At 47.9% G+C, this 23,213-nt stretch overlaps 1 protein-coding gene across 3 annotated transcripts; it reads left to right on the forward strand.

Annotated features, from left to right (window-relative positions):
• Positions 1-735: 735 nt before the first annotated feature.
• On the forward strand, positions 736-23,213 carry alkbh6 (alkB homolog 6). Of its 3 annotated transcripts, none has more exons than XM_038786185.1 (7): positions 736-917; positions 9,873-9,993; positions 16,655-16,723; positions 17,556-17,616; positions 18,384-18,535; positions 19,982-20,092; positions 22,749-23,213. In XM_038786185.1, the coding sequence occupies exons 2-7, from the start codon at positions 9,940-9,942 to the stop codon at positions 23,013-23,015; spliced, it is 714 nt and encodes a 237-aa protein (XP_038642113.1). In that variant the 5' UTR covers positions 736-917; positions 9,873-9,939; the 3' UTR covers positions 23,016-23,213. The 3 variants fall into 3 exon arrangements, with proteins under 3 accessions (XP_038642113.1, XP_038642115.1, XP_038642114.1); XM_038786186.1 differs by having other exon boundaries at positions 878-1,072; positions 22,749-23,199; XM_038786187.1 differs by lacking the exon at positions 19,982-20,092 and having other exon boundaries at positions 22,749-23,199.

Genomic DNA, 23,213 nt, shown 5'->3' on the forward strand with positions numbered 1-23,213 from the left:
CTACTTCTGGCCTGCCCGGCAAGTGGAAGCATCTGCTCATCCTTTCATGATTTTAAGTCCTCTGCCAGGTGACTTTCCAACGTTTTCTCCTGGAGAAACAAAGTAAATAATAATCTTTATTATTGTCACAAGAAGGCTTACATTAAACTACAATTAAGTTACTGTAAAAATCCCCTGGTCGCCACATTCCGGCGCCTGTTCGGGTACACTGAGGGAGAATTCAGAATGCCCAATTCACCTAACAGCACATCTTTCGGGACTTGTGGGGTGGAAACCGGAGCACCCCGGAGGAAACCCACGCAGACACGGGTAAAATGTGCAGACTCCGTACAGACAGTGACCCGAGCCGGGAATCGAACCCGGGTCCATGACGCTGTTCAGCAACAATGCGAACATCCCGCCTGTTCAATTTGTCCTCAAATCATAACTCCCGGTTATGTGTGCTGTTCTTTTTTACATTTGATCAAAAAGTCCCCCCAAAAAATGGGATCAAAGTCTCAGGCGAAAGTATAAAATTAACTTACTCCTGTGGCTCTGGAGTTAACTCAGATTGGATTCGTGGGTGCAATTCCTCCCTCTCGCTCAGCCTGGCCAGGGGGCAGCAGCGGGGCTGAAGCAAGGTGGGGCAGGGTTCGCTCTTGGCGCGTCACGTCCTCGAGGGGCGGAACCACAGGGCCTTGCCCGTCTCCCATTGGCTAGATCGCTGGAGGCGAGGCTGCGGCTGATTGGACAGATCCTCTGTCAATCAACACGAGCGCGACGTCGCACGCACGTGTACGCGCAGCTCGGCCGCCTGGCTCCCCAGATAGGTTTCCTTCCTGAATCTTTACATTTTGAATCTCTGGCAAGGGGAAGGCTTCTGAAAGTCGAAGCGCCGTTGAGATTCCCACCGCTCGCTATGGGGAACCGCTTTGAGGGTAAATTACGGATGTTAAACCGGCAGATCCGGGCTGAGATGATTTTTTATGTCTCGTTTTAAAACCCGCTTTGATTACTCGGCCGCAGCTGGATTTGGAAAGGCCGCTGTTCTGAAACCTCCCGAGGTCGGGTCCGGCGGGACGAGCCGGGCAGGGTGAGTTTCCCCGGCAGGCGCTCACTGGCCACGCCTGCGCGCTGGCGTCCTCCTCCTCCAATCAGTGCTGCCCCTTCCTCCCGCTCTATCCAGCCCCTCGCGCTCCGGCCGTTGGGCTTTGAACGCTCAGCGCCCTATACCAGCTCACGTGCTGGCCTCTCCTCCAATCAGGGCCCCCCTTCCTCGTTCCCGCTCTTTTTAGCCCCTCGCGCTCGGGCGGTTGGATATTCAACGCTCAGCCCCCCCCCCCCCCCCCCCCCAGCAGCACGTGCTAGCTCCTCCTCCAATCAGGGCTCCCCTTCCTCGTTCCCGCTCTTTCCAGCTCCTCGCGCTCGGGCGGTTGGATATTCAACGCTCAGCCCCGCCCCTGCCCAAGCAGCACGTGCTGGTTTCTCCTCCAATCAGGGCTCCCCTTCCTCGCTCCCGCTCTTTCCAGTCCCTCCCGCGCAAACTCGCCATGGGGACAGATGGGAGTCATCCAGCCAGACTGTCCTTACCTCATTTGCCCCGGTGTCCCTGGTGAGGGAGTGCACGTGCGTCATCTTTGGGCAATGTTGCTTCCCATGTTCGGTGAGAGCACCGCCGGTTTTGGATTGCATTATCCCCCCCTCAAATCACCATCTTGATTTGACGTTTTGGCTAAGTTTCCGTTACTCTTGCGTGTGTGGGAGCGCCCGCCCCCTTTTTTCATCCCCCCCCCCCCCCGAGTTTGTTTGTGTCGTTCTATTGAGTTGATTGTGCCCTAAAATAACCTCCATCCCCTGAGGGACGCTGTGAGGTGCATTTCTGCGAACGCTGGACTCGGAAGATCCTGAAGGAAAGCGCGGGAGTATCGTCTTGAGCACAGCAGCAATCAACCATCATTGCCGCCACTTGGCAGATTTAATAATAATCTTTATTGTCACAAGTAGGCTTCCATTGGATTGGGTTGGATTTGTTTATTGTCACGTTTACCGAGGTACAGTGAAAGGTATTTTTCTGCGAGCAGCTCAACAGATCATTACGTACATGGGAAGAAAAGGGAATAAAAGAAAATACATAATAGGGCAACACAAGGTACACAATGTAACTACATAAACACAGTCATCAGGTGAAGCATACAGGGTGTAGTGTTAATAAGGCCAGTCCATAACAGGGTCATTTAGGAGTCTGGTGACGGTGGGGAAGAAGCTGTTTTTGAGTCTGTCCGTGTGTGTTCTCAGACTTCTCTATCTCCTGCCCGATGGAAGAAGTTGGAGGAGTGAGTAAGCCGGGTGGGAGGGGGTCTTTGATTATGCTGCCCGCTTTCCCCAGGCAGTGGGAGGTGTAGATGGAGTCAATGGACGGGAGGCAGGTTCGTGTGATGGACTGGGCGGTATTCATGACTCTGAAGTTTCTTGCTGTCCTGTGCCAAGCAGTTGCCATACCAGGCTGTGATGCAGCCCAATAGGATGCTTTCTATGGTGCATCTGTAAAAGTTAGACATGCCGAATTTCCTTAGTTTCCTGAGGAAGTATAGGCGCTGCTGTGCTTTCTTGGTGGTAGCGTCGACGTGGGTGGACCAAGCCAGATTTTTGGATATGTGCACCCCTAGGAATTTGAAACTGCTCACCATCTCTACCTCGGCCCCATTGATGCTGATGGGGGTGTGTACAGTACTTTGCTTCCTGAAGTAAGTTTTGGGGGCAGCACGGTAGCATTGTGGATAGCACAATCGCTTCACAGCTCCAGGGTCCCAGGTTCGATTCCGACTTGGGTCACTGTCTGTGAGGAGTCTGCACATCCTCCCCGTGTGTGCGTGGGTTTCCTCCGGGTGCTCCGGTTTCCTCCCACAGTCATAAAGATGTGCAGGTTATGTGGATTGGCCATGATAAATTGCCCTTGGTGTCCAAAATTGCCCTTAGTGTTGGGTGGGGTTATGGGGATAGGGTGGAGGTATTGACCTTGGGTAGGGTGCTCTTTCCAAGAGCCGGTGCAGACTCGATGGTCCGAATGGCCTCCTTCTGCACTGTAAATTCTATGAAATCAATGACCAGCTCTTTAGTTTTGCTGGCATTGAGGGAGAGATTGTTGTCACTGCACCACTCCACAAGGTTCCCTATCTCCCTCCTGTATTCTGACTCGTCGTTATTCGAGATCCGGCCCACTGTGGTCGTATCATCAGATGTAGATGGAGTTGGAACCAAATTTTGCCATGCAGTCCTGTATGTACAGGGAGTAGAGTATGGGGCTAAGTACGCAGCCTTACGGGACCCCGGTACTGAGGATAATTGTGGAGGAGGTGTTCATTCGTGCTGATTGTGTTCTGTTGGTCAGCAAATCGAGGATTCAGTTGCAGAGTGGGGAGTCAAGTCCTAGGTTTTGGAGCTTTGATATGAGCTTGGCTGGGATTATGGTGTTGAAGGCGGAGCTGTAGTCAATAAATAGGAGTCTGATGTAGGAGTCCTTGTTTTCGAGATGCTCTCGGGATGAGTGTAGGTCCAGGCAAATGGCGTCTCGTGGACCGGTTGCAACGGTATGCGAATTGCAGTGGATCAAGGCATTTCTGGGAATATGGAGGTGATGCGCTTCATGATCAACCTCTTTAAGTACTTCATCACGACTGAAGTCGGGGCCACCGGACGGTAGTCATTGAGGCACGTTGCCTGGTTCTTCTTTGATACCGGTATGATGGTGGTCTTCTTGAAGCAGGTGGGGACCTCTGAGTGGAGTAGGGACAGGTTAAAAGATGTCTGTGAATACCTCTGCCAGCTGGTCCGTGCAGGCTCTGAGTGCACGACCAGGGATCCCGTCCGGGCCCGTCACCTTCCGAGGTTTCACTTTTTCAGGAAGGCTGATCTGACTTCGGAAGCTGTGATGGAGGAAACCGGAGCGCCTGGAGGAAATCTACGCAGACACGGGGAGAATGTGCGGACTCTCCACAGACAGTGACCCAAGCCGGGAATCGAACCTTGGACCCCGGAGCTGTGAAACAACAGTGCTAACCACTGTGTTGCCGTGCTGCCCCATGTTCCTCAAATGAACCTGCTTTAAAACGTGTATTAAATGTAAAAGATTCAATGAAGACTTGGCATCATGTGACAATTCCATTTCTAATCCTAATCAATAGCTAATGCTAATTACCCCAAGACTAATTGTAACCCATAATCATCAACCCCAACTCTGCCAATAAATTATTTATAACGCTGTATGCAAAATGTACTACCGATTTGCATAAACAAATATACAAACCGTATATTAGATATTTCTGTTGGTGTTGATTTAAGGCAGGAATTTTGGGCAGGGCAGCAGGAGAATTCAGCTTTATTTTCCCTGAGTAATGTATTTTACAGCCACAGGAAGTGCAGGCAGACGGGACACATTCTGACATCTCATCTGAAAAACTGTCTGGATGATCCAGTTTCTTTCTTGAAAATTTTGCTGAAACGTTGTTTTTTAACTGGTGCAAAAATGTGCCTGTTTGATCATCTATTGGGGAGGAAAGGGATTTTCAAAATTTGGGAAAGGGTAATGTCGCGAGCTATCTGTGTCACTTTACTGCACACGGATCACATAATGTGAAATGAAAATCGCTTATTGTCACAAGTAGGCTTCAAATGAAGTAACTGTGAGAAGCCCCTAGTCGCCACATTCCGGCGCCTGTTCGGGCAGGCTGTTACGGGACACGAACCATGCTGCTGGCCTGCCTTGGTCTGCTTTCAAATCCAGCTATTTAGCCCAGTGCTAAACAGCCCCAATGTGTGTCCACAAATAGTTATTGTATTTTGTTGGTAATAAAAGTGGACATTCATCGGGAGACCTCACACAGGAGCTGAATTCTCTGCTCAACTTACTTAAAGAATTTTCCATCAGAGTTCATTAAATGGTGGTCAGCAGTGGATTTTTCTCATTAGCTCAGATTGCTAAGACTAATTCATTGGTTTTTCAGCACAGAAGTAGTAATTTTGCTTATTGAACTGGTGACAATTCATCTGATCCCATTAATGCCAGCCTTTTAAATGTTGGTTTTCAATTATTTATCCACTTGTTACTATCTATGATGAATTCTGCTTCCACCATTTTTGATGAGACGTTCCATATCTTAACAAGAATCTGCTTAAAAATACTCCATTTGCTCCTTTTGTAGTCTTAATGCTATGCCCTCTGGTTACCAACTGATCAACCGTGGGCTGGATTCTCCATTTCTAAGACTGTGTTGACGCTGGACAGGATTTGTGGACAGCAAAACTGGCCCCACACCTGGCCCAATTCAGCGACTGTTAAGCGGTCACGTGGAACACAACTGATTCCAATGAGATGTGGTGCCGGTTTCGCAATTGACATTCAGGAGGCGGGCAAGTTGCAGCCGCATATACACACACCACTCCCCACACAAACCTTCCCAGCCAGCAAGTTGGCAGCGAGGAGACCGGCACCCCATTTCACGGACACTGAGCTGGAGACCCTACTGGACGCGGTGGAGGAGAGGCGGGCCACCCTGTACCCGTGAAGGAATCTCAACTGCCACCATTCGCCGTGCCTGGGTGCAGGTGGCCGAGGTGGTTAGGGACACCGGCAACATGGTCTGGATTAACCTGCAGTGCAGGAAAAGAACTGCACAACCTCCAGGGCCGTCAGGTTGAATAGGCAGCATTGTGCCCCAAGCACGAGCCCGCACCCTACACTACATGCCGGCACCCATACTGGCCGCCATGGCTAGGTGATCTGCCAAACACTGTGCGTCTTCTGTGTGTCTCCTCCTCCCCCCTCCCCCCAAGAAAAAATTGCCAGGCCCGTGGTCTAATCATGCGCCTTGTATTTTTCTAGTGAATGGGCGGGTCCATTTGGTGTCGCCAGCAACTGCCTGAGCTCCCCTGTGTGCCGACCAACGATGAGGAGAGCAGCACGGTCGGCAGCCCTCGACAAGAGACGCAAGACAGCCTGGAGCTCAAGTTCTTGAATGACACAAATTTCCCATCACAGCTGTCTCCCACCATCCACAGATCCAACTCACCTCGGTTGGACACTTTTGTGAAGAGGCTCCTCGGACACTCTCTAGTTCGCAACACACAGCTGTTCTGGAACATCAGCTGGAGATAAGAATGCCTGAGGGGGCGGACGGTCGGAGGGCGGGCCAACCCCAGGAACCAGCTGCCTTCCAGATGGATTTTGAGTTTCTGGAATGGACAGTCCCATCTATGATGGAGATGCATTTACAGAGCCATGCATGACATGAGAGGTTGTCGGCGAGCATCCAGATCCTACAGGTGCAGTTGCAGTGCATCTACCTGCACGACAGGAGGTGGTGCCGATCAGGCGTGCTACTCGGGCCAATACTGCATGGGTGGCATCCACAATGGAAGCATTGGGGGCGAGTGTTTTGGTAAAAGATCAGCATGTCCAAGGTCTGGGGAACTCCTGAGCGTGGCCCACAGCAGGCCAACGTCGGCGGCATTGGCTGAGCGCTGGCCTACATGGCGCAGATACAGGGACGTGGCCCAGTCTCGGTGGGAGATGGCGTAGTCACTGGCTGATGTAACACAGGCCCAAAGGTGGTAGCACAGTCAATGTGGCGCAGTCCTGGATGGCGATGGTCTACTTCCAGTGTTCCATGGCCGCGAGGATGCAGATCTTGACCGAGATGAGAGTGGGTCTCCAGGACTGTCAGTGGCGGGTGAACCTCCCGGGTATGCGCCTCTCCCACTCCCATAGAGTAGCCCGGGGGCGATAGGGCACCCCGAGAGAGGAGAAGATGAAAGGGCCCGTGCCGGTGACTCCCGCAGGGGAGGTGATGGAACACTGCAGCGCGTTGAATCCCCCCCACGCCCTGCCCCTGGCTTATCACATCGGCAGCAGGCAGAACATCGGCGGCGCCACACCTAGGACACCCGAGTAGCAGCTGGGCCCATCCAGACCTTGTCTCCCTAGAAGACGGCCGCGAATGGGAACCCAGGTCACGGGCAGGAATCACAGCAGGCCGCCTCCACTCCTGAGGTACCATCTGGAGATCCACCTAGCCATAGTGTTAGGGCCCGTTAGGTCTGAGTAGTTAGACACCAGTTAAGTCAACATGGATGCAGGGCGCAGTTTATTTATAGGGGTTAGGACACATATCTGTTAATATTTGTGCAAATTAAACACCTGTTAATGCTGTTACAATCTGCCCCTGTCAGATGGGCTTGAAGGAAGTCTGGGCTGGCCAGAGAGGGGGGGGGGCAGACATTGTGGGTGGTCTTGGCTGCCCACCCACCTCCTCGACTATCCCCACCACCGTCACCACAGGGATCCGATGGCTCCGTGTGATGGAATGGCCAGCTCGAATGTAGGGATCACCCAGGTGGACGGTGGGCAAGACGTTATCGTATGATTAGCGTATGATGTGGAGCTCATCGTATGATGCAGAGCACCAGAGCTCATCGCAGAGTGGGTTGTCATCATCCTCCATCCCATGGACCAGACCCGGTTACTGCCAACCCAGGGCCCGCACCCTGTAGTGTGACAGGTATGTATCAGGGAAGGGGTCTGAGCCCTGCCCCCCACATCCCAGTCGGTGAACCTGGAGGCGATCAGCGCGTCCTGTGAATGTTGCCCCCTGGCACAACCTTCTGTCGTGCCCATCCTCCCCCTCCACCACATCTTCCTCCTCCAGCACATCACCCCTCTGCTGCGTGATGTTGTGGAGGACACAGCTGGCTGCCACAATGCGGGTAGCCTTCTCGGGCACCTGAACGGCATCTTCAGGATGCTGAAGCACCGCTCGATCGCACCCTGGTTGCTGCATGGACGTCGTTGTAGTGGGTCTCTGCATCAGTCTGTTGGGTAGGCGTCATCAGATCTGTGGACTCCGTGATAGCGCGGATGCACTTGTGCACCGAGCTCCGTGAGATCACGGACAGGTCCCCACTTGGCGCCTGGAAGGAGCCCGTGGCATAAAAGTTCAGGGTGACCGTCAACCTTGACGGCCACTGGGAGTAAGCATCCTCCCCCATTCCCCTGCAGTGCCAGGTGCGCTATGCTGTGGCTGAGATGTCATACTGTCAGCGTACACAGCCGGACTCTTCGACATGCCCGGTCCGGCTGTCCCTCGGATGAAAGGCTCTGCCAGTGCACATGAAGCCTCATGCCTCCTTTGCATCACCTCCTCCTTGACCTGTTGGGGGCTGCCTCCTGATTCCCCGGGGCACACTCTGCTGCTGCAGCTTCCTCCTCGAGCAGTGCCAGCTCCTACTGCAGGACATTCCTCAGGGCTGCCATGATGAGGACGATGACTACCATTGCTGGTTCAAAAGGCAGAACATGGTGCGTATCCCCATGCCCAACCAGGTCCAACAACCTAAGTGATGGCCCCAGAAGGCACTCTGGACCCCTCCCCCTCATGTCCAAGAATCGGCGTATTCACTATTGCTAGAGGCCCGCCCAGCGATCCTCCACTCCCAACTGACTGAGTTCCCGACGGCGTGGCTCTAACCACCTATCGCAGTTCGGTAAGCCCGCGAGGCAGCAGCGGACGGGGGGGGGGTTTGGACACCGGACGAGGGGTGGAGGGGCCTTATAGGTGGCCGGGGGACAGATCAGGGTGGTCGGATCTTCAGGCGCACAGCTGATCGGGGAGCCCTATTCCGCGGTCTGAGTCCACCATGGCGCTTGGCGAGGCTGCCCCTGTGCGCATGCATGGACTCAAAACCGGAAGTGTAGGTGCCCGTATCCACAGCCAAAGCTGGCGAATCATTCTGGGTCCCTGGTAGCCTCCTGCAGGTGATTGAATTGGCTGATTTTTAAAATAAATTTAGAGTACCCAATTAATTTTTTCCAATTAAGGGGCAATTTAACTTGGCCAAACCACCTACTCTGCACATCTTTGGGTTGTGGGGGCGAAACCCACGCAAACACGGGGAGAATGTGCAAACTCCGTACAGACAGTGACCCAGAGCCGGGATCGAACCTGGGACCTCGGTGCCGTGAGGCAACAGGGCTAACCCACTGCGCCACCGTGCTACCCTGCTGATCTTTTTTAAAGGAAACTCCAGAGTGAACCGCCAGCGTTTTTATGTCGGCGTGGGGACCGTGTCCCATTTTGGGAAAATCCAGCCTATGGAATCCTCTTGTCTAGAACACGTGGAACAGAATTTAGGAGTATACATAAAGAAGCAATAAATACTCTAAATTGGATTTGAGACTTTTTGATGTTATGGGCCAGGGTTTAGAGAACCCCAAAGTGTAGCATGGAGTTCACCTGACCCACAACTTTTAATAGATTGTGGTATGGGGCGCACACACACACTGTACAGGTGTGGTACAGCAGAAATGGAAAAGTATTTTTTAAAAGCAAAACAATGTTTGTTCTATGAACTCAAGTTAACCTTTTTAAAACATACAGTGAACATCTTAGCGGAGGCCATGGCGGACGCGGAAGAACATAGTGCAGCCAGAGCACTGGCCCGGAGTCTGAGCGGGGGGCCCCGATCTCGGGCCAGGCCACCGTGGGGGCACCCCCCGGGGTTCGATTGCCCCCCCCCCCAGGACCCCGGGGGCCTGCTCGCGCCGCTGAGCCCGCCGTTCCAGAGGTGGTTTAAACCTCGGCGGCGCGAGAGGCCTCCCAGCGGCGGGACTTCGGCCCATCCGGGCCGGAGAATCACCGCAGGGGCCTCTCCGATCGGAGTGGCGAGATTCCGCCGCCGCCACTTCCCGGTGGAGAATCTCTGCCATGGCGGGGGCGGGATTTTAGGCGCCCCCGGGCGATTCTCCGACCCTACTGGGGGTCGGAGAATTTCGCCCATGATATGTTGTAAATATGTTTAATTGGTTCCCAATTTAACCTTCTGTTTCTTATATTTTGATAAAGGTACAATACTGCTGTTCATGACCGTGACATGTAGAAGGGATGTCAACGTCACTGGTTTGAACTTGTAATGGATACTCAAAGCTGTCGGCCTTGTGAGTTGGAGTGTCACTATGTGCATCAGGTTAGTGCATTAAATGGACAGGGCGAGAAGGGGCACTCACAGCCTTTGCATCTGTTGGTCTCAGTAGATTTACTGCTTCCTTTATATTTAGCCTTACGTTCATGGTCTGCCTGCTGGCTGAATGACCAGGCTGTAATTTAGTAGTGTTCCTTTTTTATGTACCTGCAAAAATAACATGAGGGAACACTGGCAGAGGCAAGTTAATGCTACCCTCCATTTTACAGCTGAAAGGGTCCTATTAAAAGGGTGCGATCTTATTAAATGGGAACAAAATCCCATAGCAAATGCGTTTGGCCACGTATTTTCCAGCGTGAGAAACACAAGGCTATAAAATGCGACTTGCGTGACTGAGGCTGCACATAGCCTTGTTTTCTACACTGAAGTGCTCCGCTCACCAGAACTCCTCAGTGTATGGCATCCTGGTCTCTGAGGGCCCTCGAAAGTGACTAGCTGTCTCTCTTTAATATGCAGATTGCTAAAAAGGCGGGTTTTACATTGCAGTGACTTACAAGATCGCATTAGATCTTGTGAGGTGTGACCGGGAGCGGGGTCTACTAGTTTCTGTCAGCCACGTTGCCCTGGAGAGCTGTTTTTCGGGCCTAGTGTTGTAGCCATCTCAGATGGCCACCTGCAAGGACCATGAGAATTATGGCCAACCCAGGACTCAGACACACTCAGAACTTGTGTGTGTAATTGCAACTCGGATAGCTAGACACGATCGAAACCCCCACTCGTTTGCATCCTAATGGCCCATTTCCCCAGAACAAAAGGTAACCGATACAGATGCAGACTAACCGGCGCCACTCCCTTTGCTAAGAAAGCCCAAACAGCCAAGGTCAATGACCGCTCAGGACATGCCCAGCCATCAAGGCACCCCCCCATTTATTAGCCAAAATCGAAGGCAGTGATCGAAGCCGTTGAATTATTGGGTCCAAAGCTAAGGACCGCCCCAAAGAGCGCAAAATCCCAGAGGGATAAAAAGGAGACACAGCCATGTGTTCGGTTTCTCTTGGCCCCAGCCTACGCCTAAATGCAAGTGTAGCATTACGACCAGAAGACAAGTTCTCGGACACCACACCACACATTAGAGAGAAACACTGATAACCCCCCACTTGATGCGAAAACACTGTTAAATGGTATGCACTTTCATACACGGTAGAGGCCGTTCTGGTGATAGCGATAATCTGCAATGTCATCCAGACACATGGACTCCACAAATGGCGAAAAAGAGCCTCCCGCTCCCCGATATATACACTCCGAGCCCCCTTCTTCGGAATTCACCCAACGCAATAAACAATGTAACCACCGATAAAAATAAAAATTGTACACCTCTGTAACTTTGATAAGTTAAGTAGAAATGTGATGCTGCCGTTGGTTTAAAATTTTGTATGGTACATAAGTTATATTTGCCAGCAGCATGAGAGTACCTTAGATAGTGATTGTAAGATATTCCCCTGTGCGAATAAGTTAAATGTGTAATACTTGAATGTTTTATAGTGACCCCTCAGAGGTTATGAATGTGTGATGTGTTAATAAAACTTGGGTAAATGCATCAAAGCATAGGTCAGAGTAGTGTAGAACCTGTCCTTGACCAATGGTAACCGGCACACCGAGGATGAATGAGGGATCAACCGTGTGATCCACCACGCTTCGTGTTCAGCATCAAGAGGACGGGATGACGCCATCTCAGATGGCCACCTGCAAAGAACCATGGGAAATATGGCCAACCCAGGACAGACACACTCCAAGATTGTGTGTGTATTTGCAACCCAGATAGCTAGACGCGATCGAAACTCCCGCTCATTTGCATTCTAATGGCCCATTTCCCCAGAACAAAAGGATTGGCTTGGATTTATTTATTGTCACGTGTACCGAGGTACAGTGAAAAGTGTTTTTCTGCAAGCAGCTCAACAGATCATTAAGTACATGAGAAGAACAAGGAATAATAAAAAATACATAATAGGGCAACACAAGGTATACAAATGAAATGAAAATCGCTTATTGTCCCAAGTAGGCTTCAATTAAGTTACTGTGAAAAGCTCCTAGTCACCATATTCTGGCGCCTGTTCGGGGAGGCTGGTACGGGAATCGAACCGTGCTGCTGGCCTGCCTCGGTCTGCTTTAAAAGCCAGCGATTTAGCCCAGTGTGCTAAACCAGCCCCTTGCTAAACCAGCCCCTTGCTAAACCAGCTCCTTAACAATGTAGCTACATAAGCACCGGCATCACATGAAGCATATAGGGTGTAATGTTAATGAGGTCAGTCCATAACAGGGTCATTTAGGAGTCTGGTAACATCGGGGAAGAAGCTGTATTTGAGTCTGTTTATACGTGTTCTCAGACTTCTCTATCTCCTGCCCAATGGAAGAAGTTGGAAGAGTGAATAAGCTGGGTGGGAGGAGTGTTTGATTATGTTGCCCACTTTCCCCAGGCAGCGGGAAGTGTAGATGGACTCAATGGATGGGAGGCAGGTTTGTGTGATGGACTGGGCTGTGTTCACGACTCTCTGAAGTTTCTTGTGGTCCTGGGCCGAGCAGTTGCCATACCAGGCTGTGATGCTTTCGATGGTGCATCTGTAAAAGTTGGTAAGGGTTAATGTGGACATGCCGAATTTCCTTAGTTTCTTGAGGATGTATAGGCGCTGTTGTGCTTTCTTGGTGGAAGCATCGACGTGGGTGGGCCAGGACAGATTTTTGGAGATGTGCACCCCTAGGAATTTGAAACTGCTCACCATCTCCACCTCAGCCCCATTGATGCTGATCGGGGTGTGTACAGTACTTTGCTTCCTGAAGTCAATGACCATCTCTTTAGTTTTGCTGGCATTGAGGGAGAGATTGTTGTCGCTGCACCACTCCACTAGGTTCTCTATCTCCCTCCTGTATTCTGACTTGTCGTTATTCGAGATCCGGCCCTCTATTGTCGTATCGTCAGCAAACTTGTAGATGGAGTTGGAACCAAATTTTGCCATGCAGTCGTGTGTGTATAGGGAGTAGAGTAGGAGGCTAAGTACGCAGCCTTGCGGGACCCCGGTATTGAGGATAATTGTGGAGGTGGTGTTGTTGATTTTTGCTAATTGTGGCCTGTTGGTCAGAAAATCGAGGATCGGGCAGCACGGTGGCGCAGTGGTTAGCATTGTCGCCTACGGCGCTGAGGACCCGGGTTCGAATCCCGGCCCTGGGTCACTGTCCGTGTGGAGTTTACACATTCTCCCCGTGTCTGCGTGGGTTTCACCCCCCACAACCCAAAAGATGTGCAGGGTAGGTGGATTGGCCACGCTAAATTGCCCCTTAATTGGAAAAAATTGGGTACTCTAAAATTAAAAAAAAAAAGAAAATCGAGGATCCAGTTGCAGAGTGGAGAGCCAAGTCTTAGGTTTTGGAACTTTGATATGAGCTTGGCTGGGGTTATGGTATTGAAGGCGGAGCTGTAGTCAATAAATAGGAGTCTGATGTAGGAGTTGTCGAGATACTCTAGGGATGAGTGTAGGGCCTGGGAAATGGCGTCTGCTGTGGACCGGTTGCGACGGTATGCGAATTGCAGTGGATCAAGGTGTTCTGGGAGTATGGAGGTGATGCGCTTCATGAACAACTTCTTGAAGCACTTCGTTACCACTGAAGTCAGTGCCACCGGATGGTAGTCATTGAGGCGCGTTGGCTGGTTCTTCTTTGGCACCGGTATAATGGTAGTCTTCTTGAGGCAGGTGGAGACCTCGGAGTGGAGTAGGGACAGGTTAAAGATGTCCGTGATTACCTCCGGCAGCTGGTCCCTGCAGGCTCTGAGTGCACGACCAGGGATCCCGTTCAGGCCCGTCGCCTTCCAACTTCCAACTCCCGTCACTTTCAGGAAGGCCTATCTGAGTTCGGAAGCTGTGATGGTGGGTATGGGTGAGTTATGCTGCTGTGGCACTCAACAGATTGTTGGTTACCTGCTCGAACCAGCATAGAATGCATTGAGTTCATCAGGGAGGGGTGCACTGCTGCCGGAGATACTGCTCGGCTTCGCTTTGTAACCCGTTATGTTTAGTCCTTGCCACAGTCGCCGAGTGTCTGTCTGTGACTCTAGCTTGGCTTGACATTCTCTCTTGGCATCTCGGATGACTTTGCGGAGGTCGTACCTGGATTTCTTGTATAGGTCAGGGTCATCTGACTTGAACGCCTCAGATCTGTCCTTCAGTAGGGAGTCAATCTCGTGATTGAGCCATGGTTTCCGGTTGGGGAACCTACGTACTGCTTTCTTTGGCATGCAGTCGTCCGCACTTTTGCTGATGAATTCTGTGACAGTGGTGGCATACTCATTTAAGTTGGTCGCTGAGTTCTTAAATATGGACCAGTCCACTGTCTCTAAGCAGTCACGTCAGAGCTCTTCTGTTTCTCGGACCAGCACTACACGACCTTCTTAGCTGGATTCTCTCGCTTGAGTTTCTGCTTTTATGCCGGGAGAAGGAGCACCGTCTTATGGTCTGATTTCCCAAAGTGCGTTGGGGAGTGGAACGGTAGGCGCCCTTGATTTTTTGAGTAGCAGTGGTCAAGAGTGTTGTCGCCCCTGGTGGGCCAGGAGATGTGCTGGTGGAATTTTGGCAGTACACTCTTGAGGTTGGCTTTATTGAAGTCTCCAGCCACGATGAACAAGGCCTCCGGATGTTCTGTTTCGTAGTTGTTTATAACTGTAGGCAACTGTACTCAGGTAACCGATGCAGATGCAGACTAACCGGTGCCACTCCCTTTGCTAAGAAAGACCAAACAGTCAAGGTCAATGATCGCTCAGGACACGCCCATCCCTCAAGGCACCCGCCCCTTTATTGGCCAAAATCGAAGGCATTGATCGAAGCCTGTCTAATTATTGGGTCCAAAGTTAAGGACCACCCCAAAGAGCGCAAAATCCCAGAGGGATAAAAAGAGACACAGCCATGTGTTCGGTTTCTCTTGGCCCTGGCCTACGCCTAAATGCAAGTGTAGCATTACGACCAGAAGACAAGTTCAAGACCAACGATCGCTACCAGACGATGAGCCCAGCAGAAACTAAGCCACTTCTTCTACCCAGCCACGCAAGATCTGAACAAAGGCCTTGTTCATTGCATAGAGCCGGTTGCCTGAAGTTAGGTTATTGTAGTTGTTAGGTGTAGTTTAACTTGTAATGTTTTGTGTTGCATGTCGAAGTAATCTTTGTGTGTAAATAAACCGTCTTTGAACTTGAACTGACTAACTGGTTGTTTGGTCTTTGATTGATATTCGGTAATGCCTTGTGGTGGTATCATTTGATATGTGACGACTCTAAAGTGCGTCATTATTAATTGGCAACCTTACTCCGATGCCGATTGGCAACAGTGTGGCCATATGGGCAGCATGGTGGCACAGTGGTTAGCATTGCTGCCTACAGCGCTGAGGACCCGGGTTCGAATCCTGGCTCTGGGTGACTGTCAGTGTCGAATTTGCAAATTCTCCCCGTGTCTGTGTGGGTTTCTCCCCCACAACCCAAAGATGTGCAGGCTAGGTGGATTGGCCATACTAAATTGCCCCTTAATTGGAAAATAGGGGCTGGTTTAGCACACTGGGCTAAATCACTGGCTTTTAAAGCAGACCAAGGCAGGCCAGCAGCACGGTTCAATTCCCGTACCAGCCTCCCCGAACAGGCACCAGAATGTGGCGACGAGGGGCTTTTCACAGTAACTTCATTGAAGCCTACTCGTGACAATAAGTGATTTTCATTTCATTTGTTTTTAAAAAAGTGTGGCCATTAAATCTCGCCCACTGTATCTTTTTTCGGAGGGGTAATGTCTGGCCTTCAATTAGAAATTAGCTGCCTTAAAAAGATGTGGATTGAATTTTGTTTATTGTCACATGTACCGAGGTACAGTGAAAAGTATTTTTCTTTGAGCAGCTCAACAAATCATTAAGTACATGAAAATAAAATAAAATACATAATAGGGCAACACAAGGTACACAATGTTACTATATAAACACCAGCTTTGGGTGAAGCATACAGGGGTGTAGTGTTAATGAGAATATAAAAGGAATATATTTCATAGTGAAAGTGTATTAATTTGAATTACCAGAAAATCGCTCATGGGACTTTGTATTGTAGTGATTCAAAGACAGTGCTGACCAGTGCGTTCTCAGAGCAACTGAAGATGAACAAGGGGCCGGTTTAGCTCAGTTGACTGGACAGCTGGTTTGTGTTACAGAGTGAGGCCAACAGTGCGGGTTCAATTCCTGTACTATCTGAGGGTATTCAAGAACACCCACCTTCTCAATCTTGCTCCTCGCCTGAGGTGTGATGATCATCAGGTTAAATCACCACCCATCAACTCCTCCCCTGACTTTACTTAAAAGAGGAGCAACAAATAAGACCTTGTAATGCCACCCAAATCCTATGAACTTTAAAAAAATGATTAAACTACTAACCACTATTAGTTATGTCAACAGTAGCCAAACTGAAATGCTGATCTATTGAGGTATATAGGGAAACTATTTAAATCAAAGCTTGTAGTTGTTTGCATTATAATATGTTAAGCCATTTCTACTGTATGCTCACATTGGTGTAGGAAATAAATATCTGCAAAATTATGTGGGAAGTTTGTGTATTACTCGATGCAGCCAAGCTAATGTTATAGTATCCTGTATGTCATGCTAATTGTATTTACGTATTGTTTTGAAACCCTTTTAGGCTCCAGCTACTGTGTGTTACATCCCCAACTTTATCACTGCTCCAGAAGAAAATTATCTTCTACAGCAGGTATGTTACTGCATTTTGATTCATCACAGTAACAAAATTAATTGATTTGGAGGGTGAATGCAGAGAGACTTTTATCACAACATTGTTATTTGAAATGTTATTTTGCAATCATACTCGGGTTTGGATTCAAGGGCCAAGGATTCCCACTGGCGCCTGGCATGTGTGGTTATTTGTCATGTGTAAGACCAGTGTTAGCCGGCTGTTTAATCGTTGAGGTCTGCTCTCCCTGATATCGTACATGTTATTCCCAGCAGGTGTCCTGGGAAGTGTCCCTCAACCTAAGGGTACTCGGCCATTGTAATTTCCCCATTGCCACAGCGTTGAGATCAACTAAATTTGCATCAGCCAATAATTTACGTTTATAACTTGAAACCAAATGAATTAATCTGGAAAGGAAAACAGTCTGTTGAATTTGATTATCCACAGTACTGGTCTTGCATGATTTCCAAGGACTCTAGAGGTAAATTTCTCTTAAGTCATTCTGCTGTTTTTTGTTATTTTTAAACCACTTAATTAAATAACTTAACAAAATTGCCTCAATTACATATTCAGGTTGATAAATAACCCCAAACTTCACTCCTATTTTGTGGCTATGCCCGAGTAAGAATCAACCCCATCTTGCCAGAAATATCTTGACAATTGTGAAGAAACCTATCTCCCTAGGTAGGAAGGTAACATGGATTTTTTGAGACAGGTTTCAGTAGATCTAGAGAAAAATAGGTGCATCATCTAGACTTTTTGGTATTGTGATTTTGTTAGTCTCAAGTTATTTGGATAAATTGACAAGTTGAGAAAGTTTTGTTTTTCGCTGTTTTAATATGTGATTTTTCAGGTTTACAACTCGCCCAAACCCAAATGGACTCAGTTGTCAGGAAGGAGACTGCAGAACTGGGGTGAGTGGAGACCTGAGTGATGAAAGCCAATATGCAGAAAACCCACCCTGATTTTATTGCAGAGGGGAGCATTATTGAGAGAGGTTGTGCTAAGATAGAATTGGATGCATTATCCCCTATTCAAACTAACAAGATGCACTACTATCTTTGCGTTGAAGCTTTTGATTGCTTATGCATGAATTTTTTTTAAAATTGTACTTTAAATTTTCTCTCCTGGAAGTTGACAATGGCTGCCTGGGCCAGCAGCCTCTGATATCCTGCCCAAGTTTCTTGATGTGTGAGCTTTGATGGTGAGAGTTGGCAGGGAGTTCTTTCAACATTCAGTCTACCTTAAGATTCTCTCTTATGATTCAAAGTCTCTATCTTACAAATTTCCCTCCCTCAATTTGCAATCAGTGATGAGGGTAGCACGGTGATGCAGTGGTTAGCATGGCTGTCTCACGGCTTCGAGGACATGAATTTGATCCCGGCCCCGGGTCACTGCCTGTGTGGAGTTTGCACATTCTTCCCCTGTCTTTGGGTCTCACCCCCACAACCCCAAAGATATGCAGGGTAGATGGATTGGCCACACTAAATTGCCCCTTAATTGAATAAAATAATTGGGTACTCTAAATTTAAAAAAAAGATCAGTGAAGATGCAGCAATATTCTAGTTTGCAACCTGCCTGTGGAATCAGTGACTTTGAAGGATGAGGGAAAAAACGAAAATATGAATTGAATCTGGTATAGTTATGCTTTTATTTAGTCGGTTTTCCTGATCTCCTGCAGGTGGTTTACCTCACTCAAAAGGAATGCTTGCTGAGAAACTGCCTGACTGGCTGGACTACTATGCAAAGAAAATCTCATCCCTGGGACCTTTTGAAGGAAAAGTTGCTAATCATGTGTTGGTGAATGAGTACAACCCTGGTGAAGGAATAATGGTATTGGTGTGATTCAACAATAATTAACTTGTTGGTTTTTGATAGCCATTAATCAATAATTGTTTCCTAAGTTTTCTGATTACCTGAAGTTTAATTATCACAACATTTCCAGTTATACAATTCAGGGAACACAATCAGCAGCGGTGAGGCTCTGGCGTCTATCCTTTTCAACTTTCAAGTTTATGTGCCGGCTTTATCTCTATACTTTTATGCTCTCTCCATGTTTCTGTCTTGCTTTCTCTCCAGCTCTCTCATTCCATGCTTTCTCCTTCCGTTCATCATTTTGCTCTTTCATTTTCAATTTAATTTGCTTCTTATGGTCTGCTGCTTTATTTCCTCTTTTACATCCCTCCCTTTTCTGACTTATGTTCTTCTTTAGTCTAACTGAATCTCCTTGGGAAATGTTACTTTAAAATGTTTTACAAACACAGTTTTCTACTATTTTTCTCTTGTTCTCGTTTTCTCACTTCATCTCTCTCCCTCGCCCTACTCTTCATACCACTACCTTCTGGGTAAAAATTTAAGGTGTATCCTAAATGAAGGAAGAAGTACTTTTACATAAGGTGTTGATTAACATTAACGGAATTGTCTGTTAACACCTTGAAACAATTTGCTACATTAAAGTGTTGCTCTTTTTAGCTGGATACTGATATGATGGTTATTCATGATGATATTGCTTTTCAGAGTCGCCATGTATCAAATGATACCACCACAAGGTTTTACCGGATAGCGATCAAAGACCAAACAACGAGTTACTTAGTTCAAGTTCAATGATAGTTTATTTACACACAAGAATTACTTTGACAGGCAACATAAAACACTACAAGCTAAATTACACATAACACTACAACAACCTATACTTAACTTCAGGCACCCGGCTTTAGGCAGAGGAACAAGGCCTTTGTTTTGATCTTGCGTGGCTGGGTCTGGAGAAGTGACCTCGTTTCTGCTTGGCTCATTCGTCTGGTAGCGATCGTTGGTCTTGATCTTGTCTTCTGGTCGTGATGCTACACTTGGTTTTAGATGTAGGTCAGGGCCAAGAGAGACCGAGCCCCGGGGCCAAGAGAGACTGAACACATGGCAGTGTCTCTCTTTATCCTGGGGTTTCAAGCTCTTATGGGCGGTCCTTAGCTTTGGACCCAATAATTTGGCAGGCTTCGATTACTGCCTTCGCTATTGGCCAATAAAGGGGCGGGTGCCTTGATGGCGGGGCGTGTCGCATCTAGTTATCTGAGTTGCTAATATACATAAGCTCTGAGTCCTGGGTTGACCATATTTCCCATGGTCCTTTGCAGGTGGCCATATTTCCCGGGATCCTTTAAGTGGCCACTCCAGAAGGCTACAAAAGTTATGACGTAAATGCAAATTACTTAATGGTAGATTAACATAACTTTAGCTAGGATTGTTATCAAGCTGTTGAGTAAAATCAATCTCTTGCCTTTATAGCCTCACGAGGATGGGCCTTTGTACTTTCCAACAGTAACCACTATCACCCTTGGGTCTCAAGCTCTATTAGATTTCTATCATCCCATTGAGAGAGAGGCTGAAGAGGGAGAGGTTAGTAATCGAGCTTCACTTATACATTGGACATATTTTTTACATTGCTACAAAAAAAGTTTTATTCTTTCATATTCATTTCCCATTGATTTGACATTATGACAGGAGTGCTGCTGGAGTCAGTTGTACAACATGATCCTGTTAATGGCATAGGAGTTAGTAAAGTTCCCGTAGAGAAATGGTTCCATTGGAAACCTCTGGTGGTATAATTGCTGATGGGTAGCCGTTCCATCATAGTCATCATCTTGGCGCAAGATAGATGAATTCTCAGCCATCTCTACTGGGCAGCAATCCTTGCTGGCCTCAACTTATGCTGCCTAGCATTGGGAAAGCCCTGACTGGAAAATGAAAACAAGACATGCATAAAAACTTCATGGGTAAAGTGAACCTACCATTCAGCTTGCACAGTCCAAATGTGACAGCAAAGTGATTAATGCATATTACATCAAGGCAAGGTATCAGCATGTTTGAATATGCCACAGAGGTGTAACAAGGGCTGAATCACTCAGTTCCTGGGATTGTGGAACATTTATTTAATAATAAAATAATAAAACGGAAAGCTCACTCAGCCATCTTGTCAATACTGGTTCCAGACCTTCAACTGGAGCTGTGCAAACTATTTCTGTCATTTTGCTGCATTGTTTTCCAGTTTTGGAACATTACTCTCATAACGAGTTGGACAGTTGAAAGCATAATGGTATTGAGAGTCACATCGAAAACATCGATTTATCATGCCCTGTGCATTTCTGGGGTTCATCCTCCTATTGTAGGTTCTAACTGGGTTTCTGTCTTCATAATTTCCTTGTCTCGGTCTTTTATAGTCTTGAGGCCTGTTTGTAGCCATTCAATTTCGCCATCCTGTTAGGAGTGTATCTTCCATATTCTGCCTTATAGCAGGCTGACCTATTTGGGTCATCAGAGCCATTGGAATCGAATGTTTCCCCAAAATTGTTTTTAAAGCTGTTGTCATCTGTTCGAATAAGGTATCGTTATCCGTAAACTGAACTCCTGTCCAAACCAGGAGCCTATCCATGTTGCTCACTCTAGCACAGTCAAGTAATTTAAAGGCCAAGACAGACTGTGGAAATTCCAGCCTGTGTTTCTGCAGCCTTTTATATAGTCTGCCAAATTCCATTATATATTCTTCCATAGATAAATCCTCCATTTTCCGGAACTTATCAAAATCCGACCATGCTTCATACGTAATAAACAAGTCATCTTTCTTATAAATCTTGTCCATATAAAGTAATAAAGTCGCCAGACCTTCTTCTGAGTCTAACTCTTCCAACTCCAGGTCAGAAATCACTTTGTTTTGGATTTTACTGCCATATGGTAAAGAAAGAGCCAATGCCATACCTTGTTTTCTCTTTCCTGAAGCAGTCACCTTAGTCCACATAACTACTGCACTTCTCCATTGGTCGTATGATTCCCTTTCAGAAAATAGGGGAGGATAATCATAACCAGCCATCTTTGTCCTGGGTTCAGCCATGTTTCCCTTTTCTTTTTTTTTTTCACTCCTTGGTTTGATCTGGAAAAATTGTATCTTTCAAGCCTTCACATTTACACAGCAACCGTTCTCTGCTACCATTGTTAACATGTACTAGATGCTGTGGTATGAAGAGGCAAGAGTTCAGCTCCTTTTTCACCAACACACCGTTAATGGTTCAAACTCACTCTGCACAGAACTCTACAGATCATCACAAGCCCCAGAGTCCACTTGAAGCCCCTTTACATATTAGTGTCAATCATTGAACACTTAACATAAATGAGACAATCATTGAACACTTAACATAAATGAGACAACTAATTGCAATGTCTCTTAACCCATTACTTAACATTTGCAGGGGTTGAGGATAGGTGTGGGTGGTTTGCTGGGGGGAAAGGGGGGGCACGAATCACGTCCCCATGTTCTGGGTGTGTCCAAACCTGTGTGGGTTCGGGTTCTGGCAGGGATTCTCTGGGTATGAGGTTGGCCTTGAGTCCAAAGTTGGCAATATTTGGTGTGTCAGAAGACCTGGGAGTCCAAAGGGGGAGGGGTGGGGTGTCCCTGATAGCCCAGACATGGGTTCCTGATAGCCTGGAGACGGGTTTTGTTGGACTGGGGGGACTTGGAGCTGCCGAAGGCAGGGGTGTGGGTGAACGACCTGGCAGAATACCTGAGGTTGGAGAAGGTCAAGTTCGCTCTTGGGGTTGGTAGATGGGTTCACCTGGAGTTGGAAACCGTTCATTAATTTCTTCAGGAGAATTGAGGGGTCAGCAAGGGGAGGGTGGGTTTGTGGGGTGGTAAGGGAAGGCGGGATGTAGTGGATGGGTGTTGGGTGCTTTGAGGTCTGTGGGTGTTGGTTGGATTGATGTGTTCTTCAGATATTCTGTAGTATGTGTATATATGTTAAATCCTTGAATAAAAATATTTTAAAAATTCATGCCTTTGGACAGGATATGGTATTGCTGCTCAACATCTTGCCTCATACATAAATATAGACCACTTGGGTGAAATACTGGATGACTGCTGATACTAGTGGAGCCAGAAATATATCACAGAGAAAGGCGGTGTGTTAGGAGAAGTGTGAAGGAAATGCTTGGAGAGAAACATTTGGCAAAATAGATCATTTTACTTTCAATTCGATTTTACGTAACTTTCCCCAACCTTTTCCAGGTTTATTTTCCTCAGACTGAAGAGAACCGCTACTTTCTGTCTCTTCTCCTGGAGCCACGTAGCCTCCTGGTGCTGCAGGATGACATGTACATGAAGTATCTGCATGGCATAAGGCCAGTGATGGAGGACATTGTCACAGAGAAGGTCGCTAATCTGAAATTGTGCAACACAAAACTTGGGGCTGTTTTCAGAAGAACTAGAAGAATATCCCTGACTATTCGTTACGTGCCAAAGGTTTTAAAAACTACCATACTGCTGGGGAGATAGAAATGAAATTCTTTCTTTTGTATATGTTGTGATGCAAGCCTCGACTCCCCATTTGGTTCCCTCCCATCTCTCCTGAAAATGTGGAACAATTTCTTGGCAGAAAGTTCCATAGATGTGCCTCTGTGATGGTGCCTCTGAATGTTTGTTCCTTGCTTACACCAATAAATTGAGTGCTGTCAGATTGTTTAGTTGTAAAAA

The sequence above is a fragment of the Scyliorhinus canicula genome, chromosome 27, assembly GCF_902713615.1.
Source record: "Scyliorhinus canicula chromosome 27, sScyCan1.1, whole genome shotgun sequence".
Classification (NCBI taxonomy): Eukaryota; Metazoa; Chordata; class Chondrichthyes; order Carcharhiniformes; family Scyliorhinidae; genus Scyliorhinus; species Scyliorhinus canicula.

Coding starts and splice junctions, on each gene's coding strand:
- alkbh6 (XM_038786185.1), top strand. CDS start 9,940: ATGGATACTCAAAGCTGTCGGCCTTGTGAGTTGGAGTGTCACTATGTG. Junction 9,994..16,654: donor AGTGTCACTATGTGCATCAG/GTTAGTGCATTA, acceptor AAACCCTTTTAG/GCTCCAGCTACTGTGTGTTA. Junction 17,617..18,383: donor AAGGAGACTGCAGAACTGGG/GTGAGTGGAGAC, acceptor GATCTCCTGCAG/GTGGTTTACCTCACTCAAAA.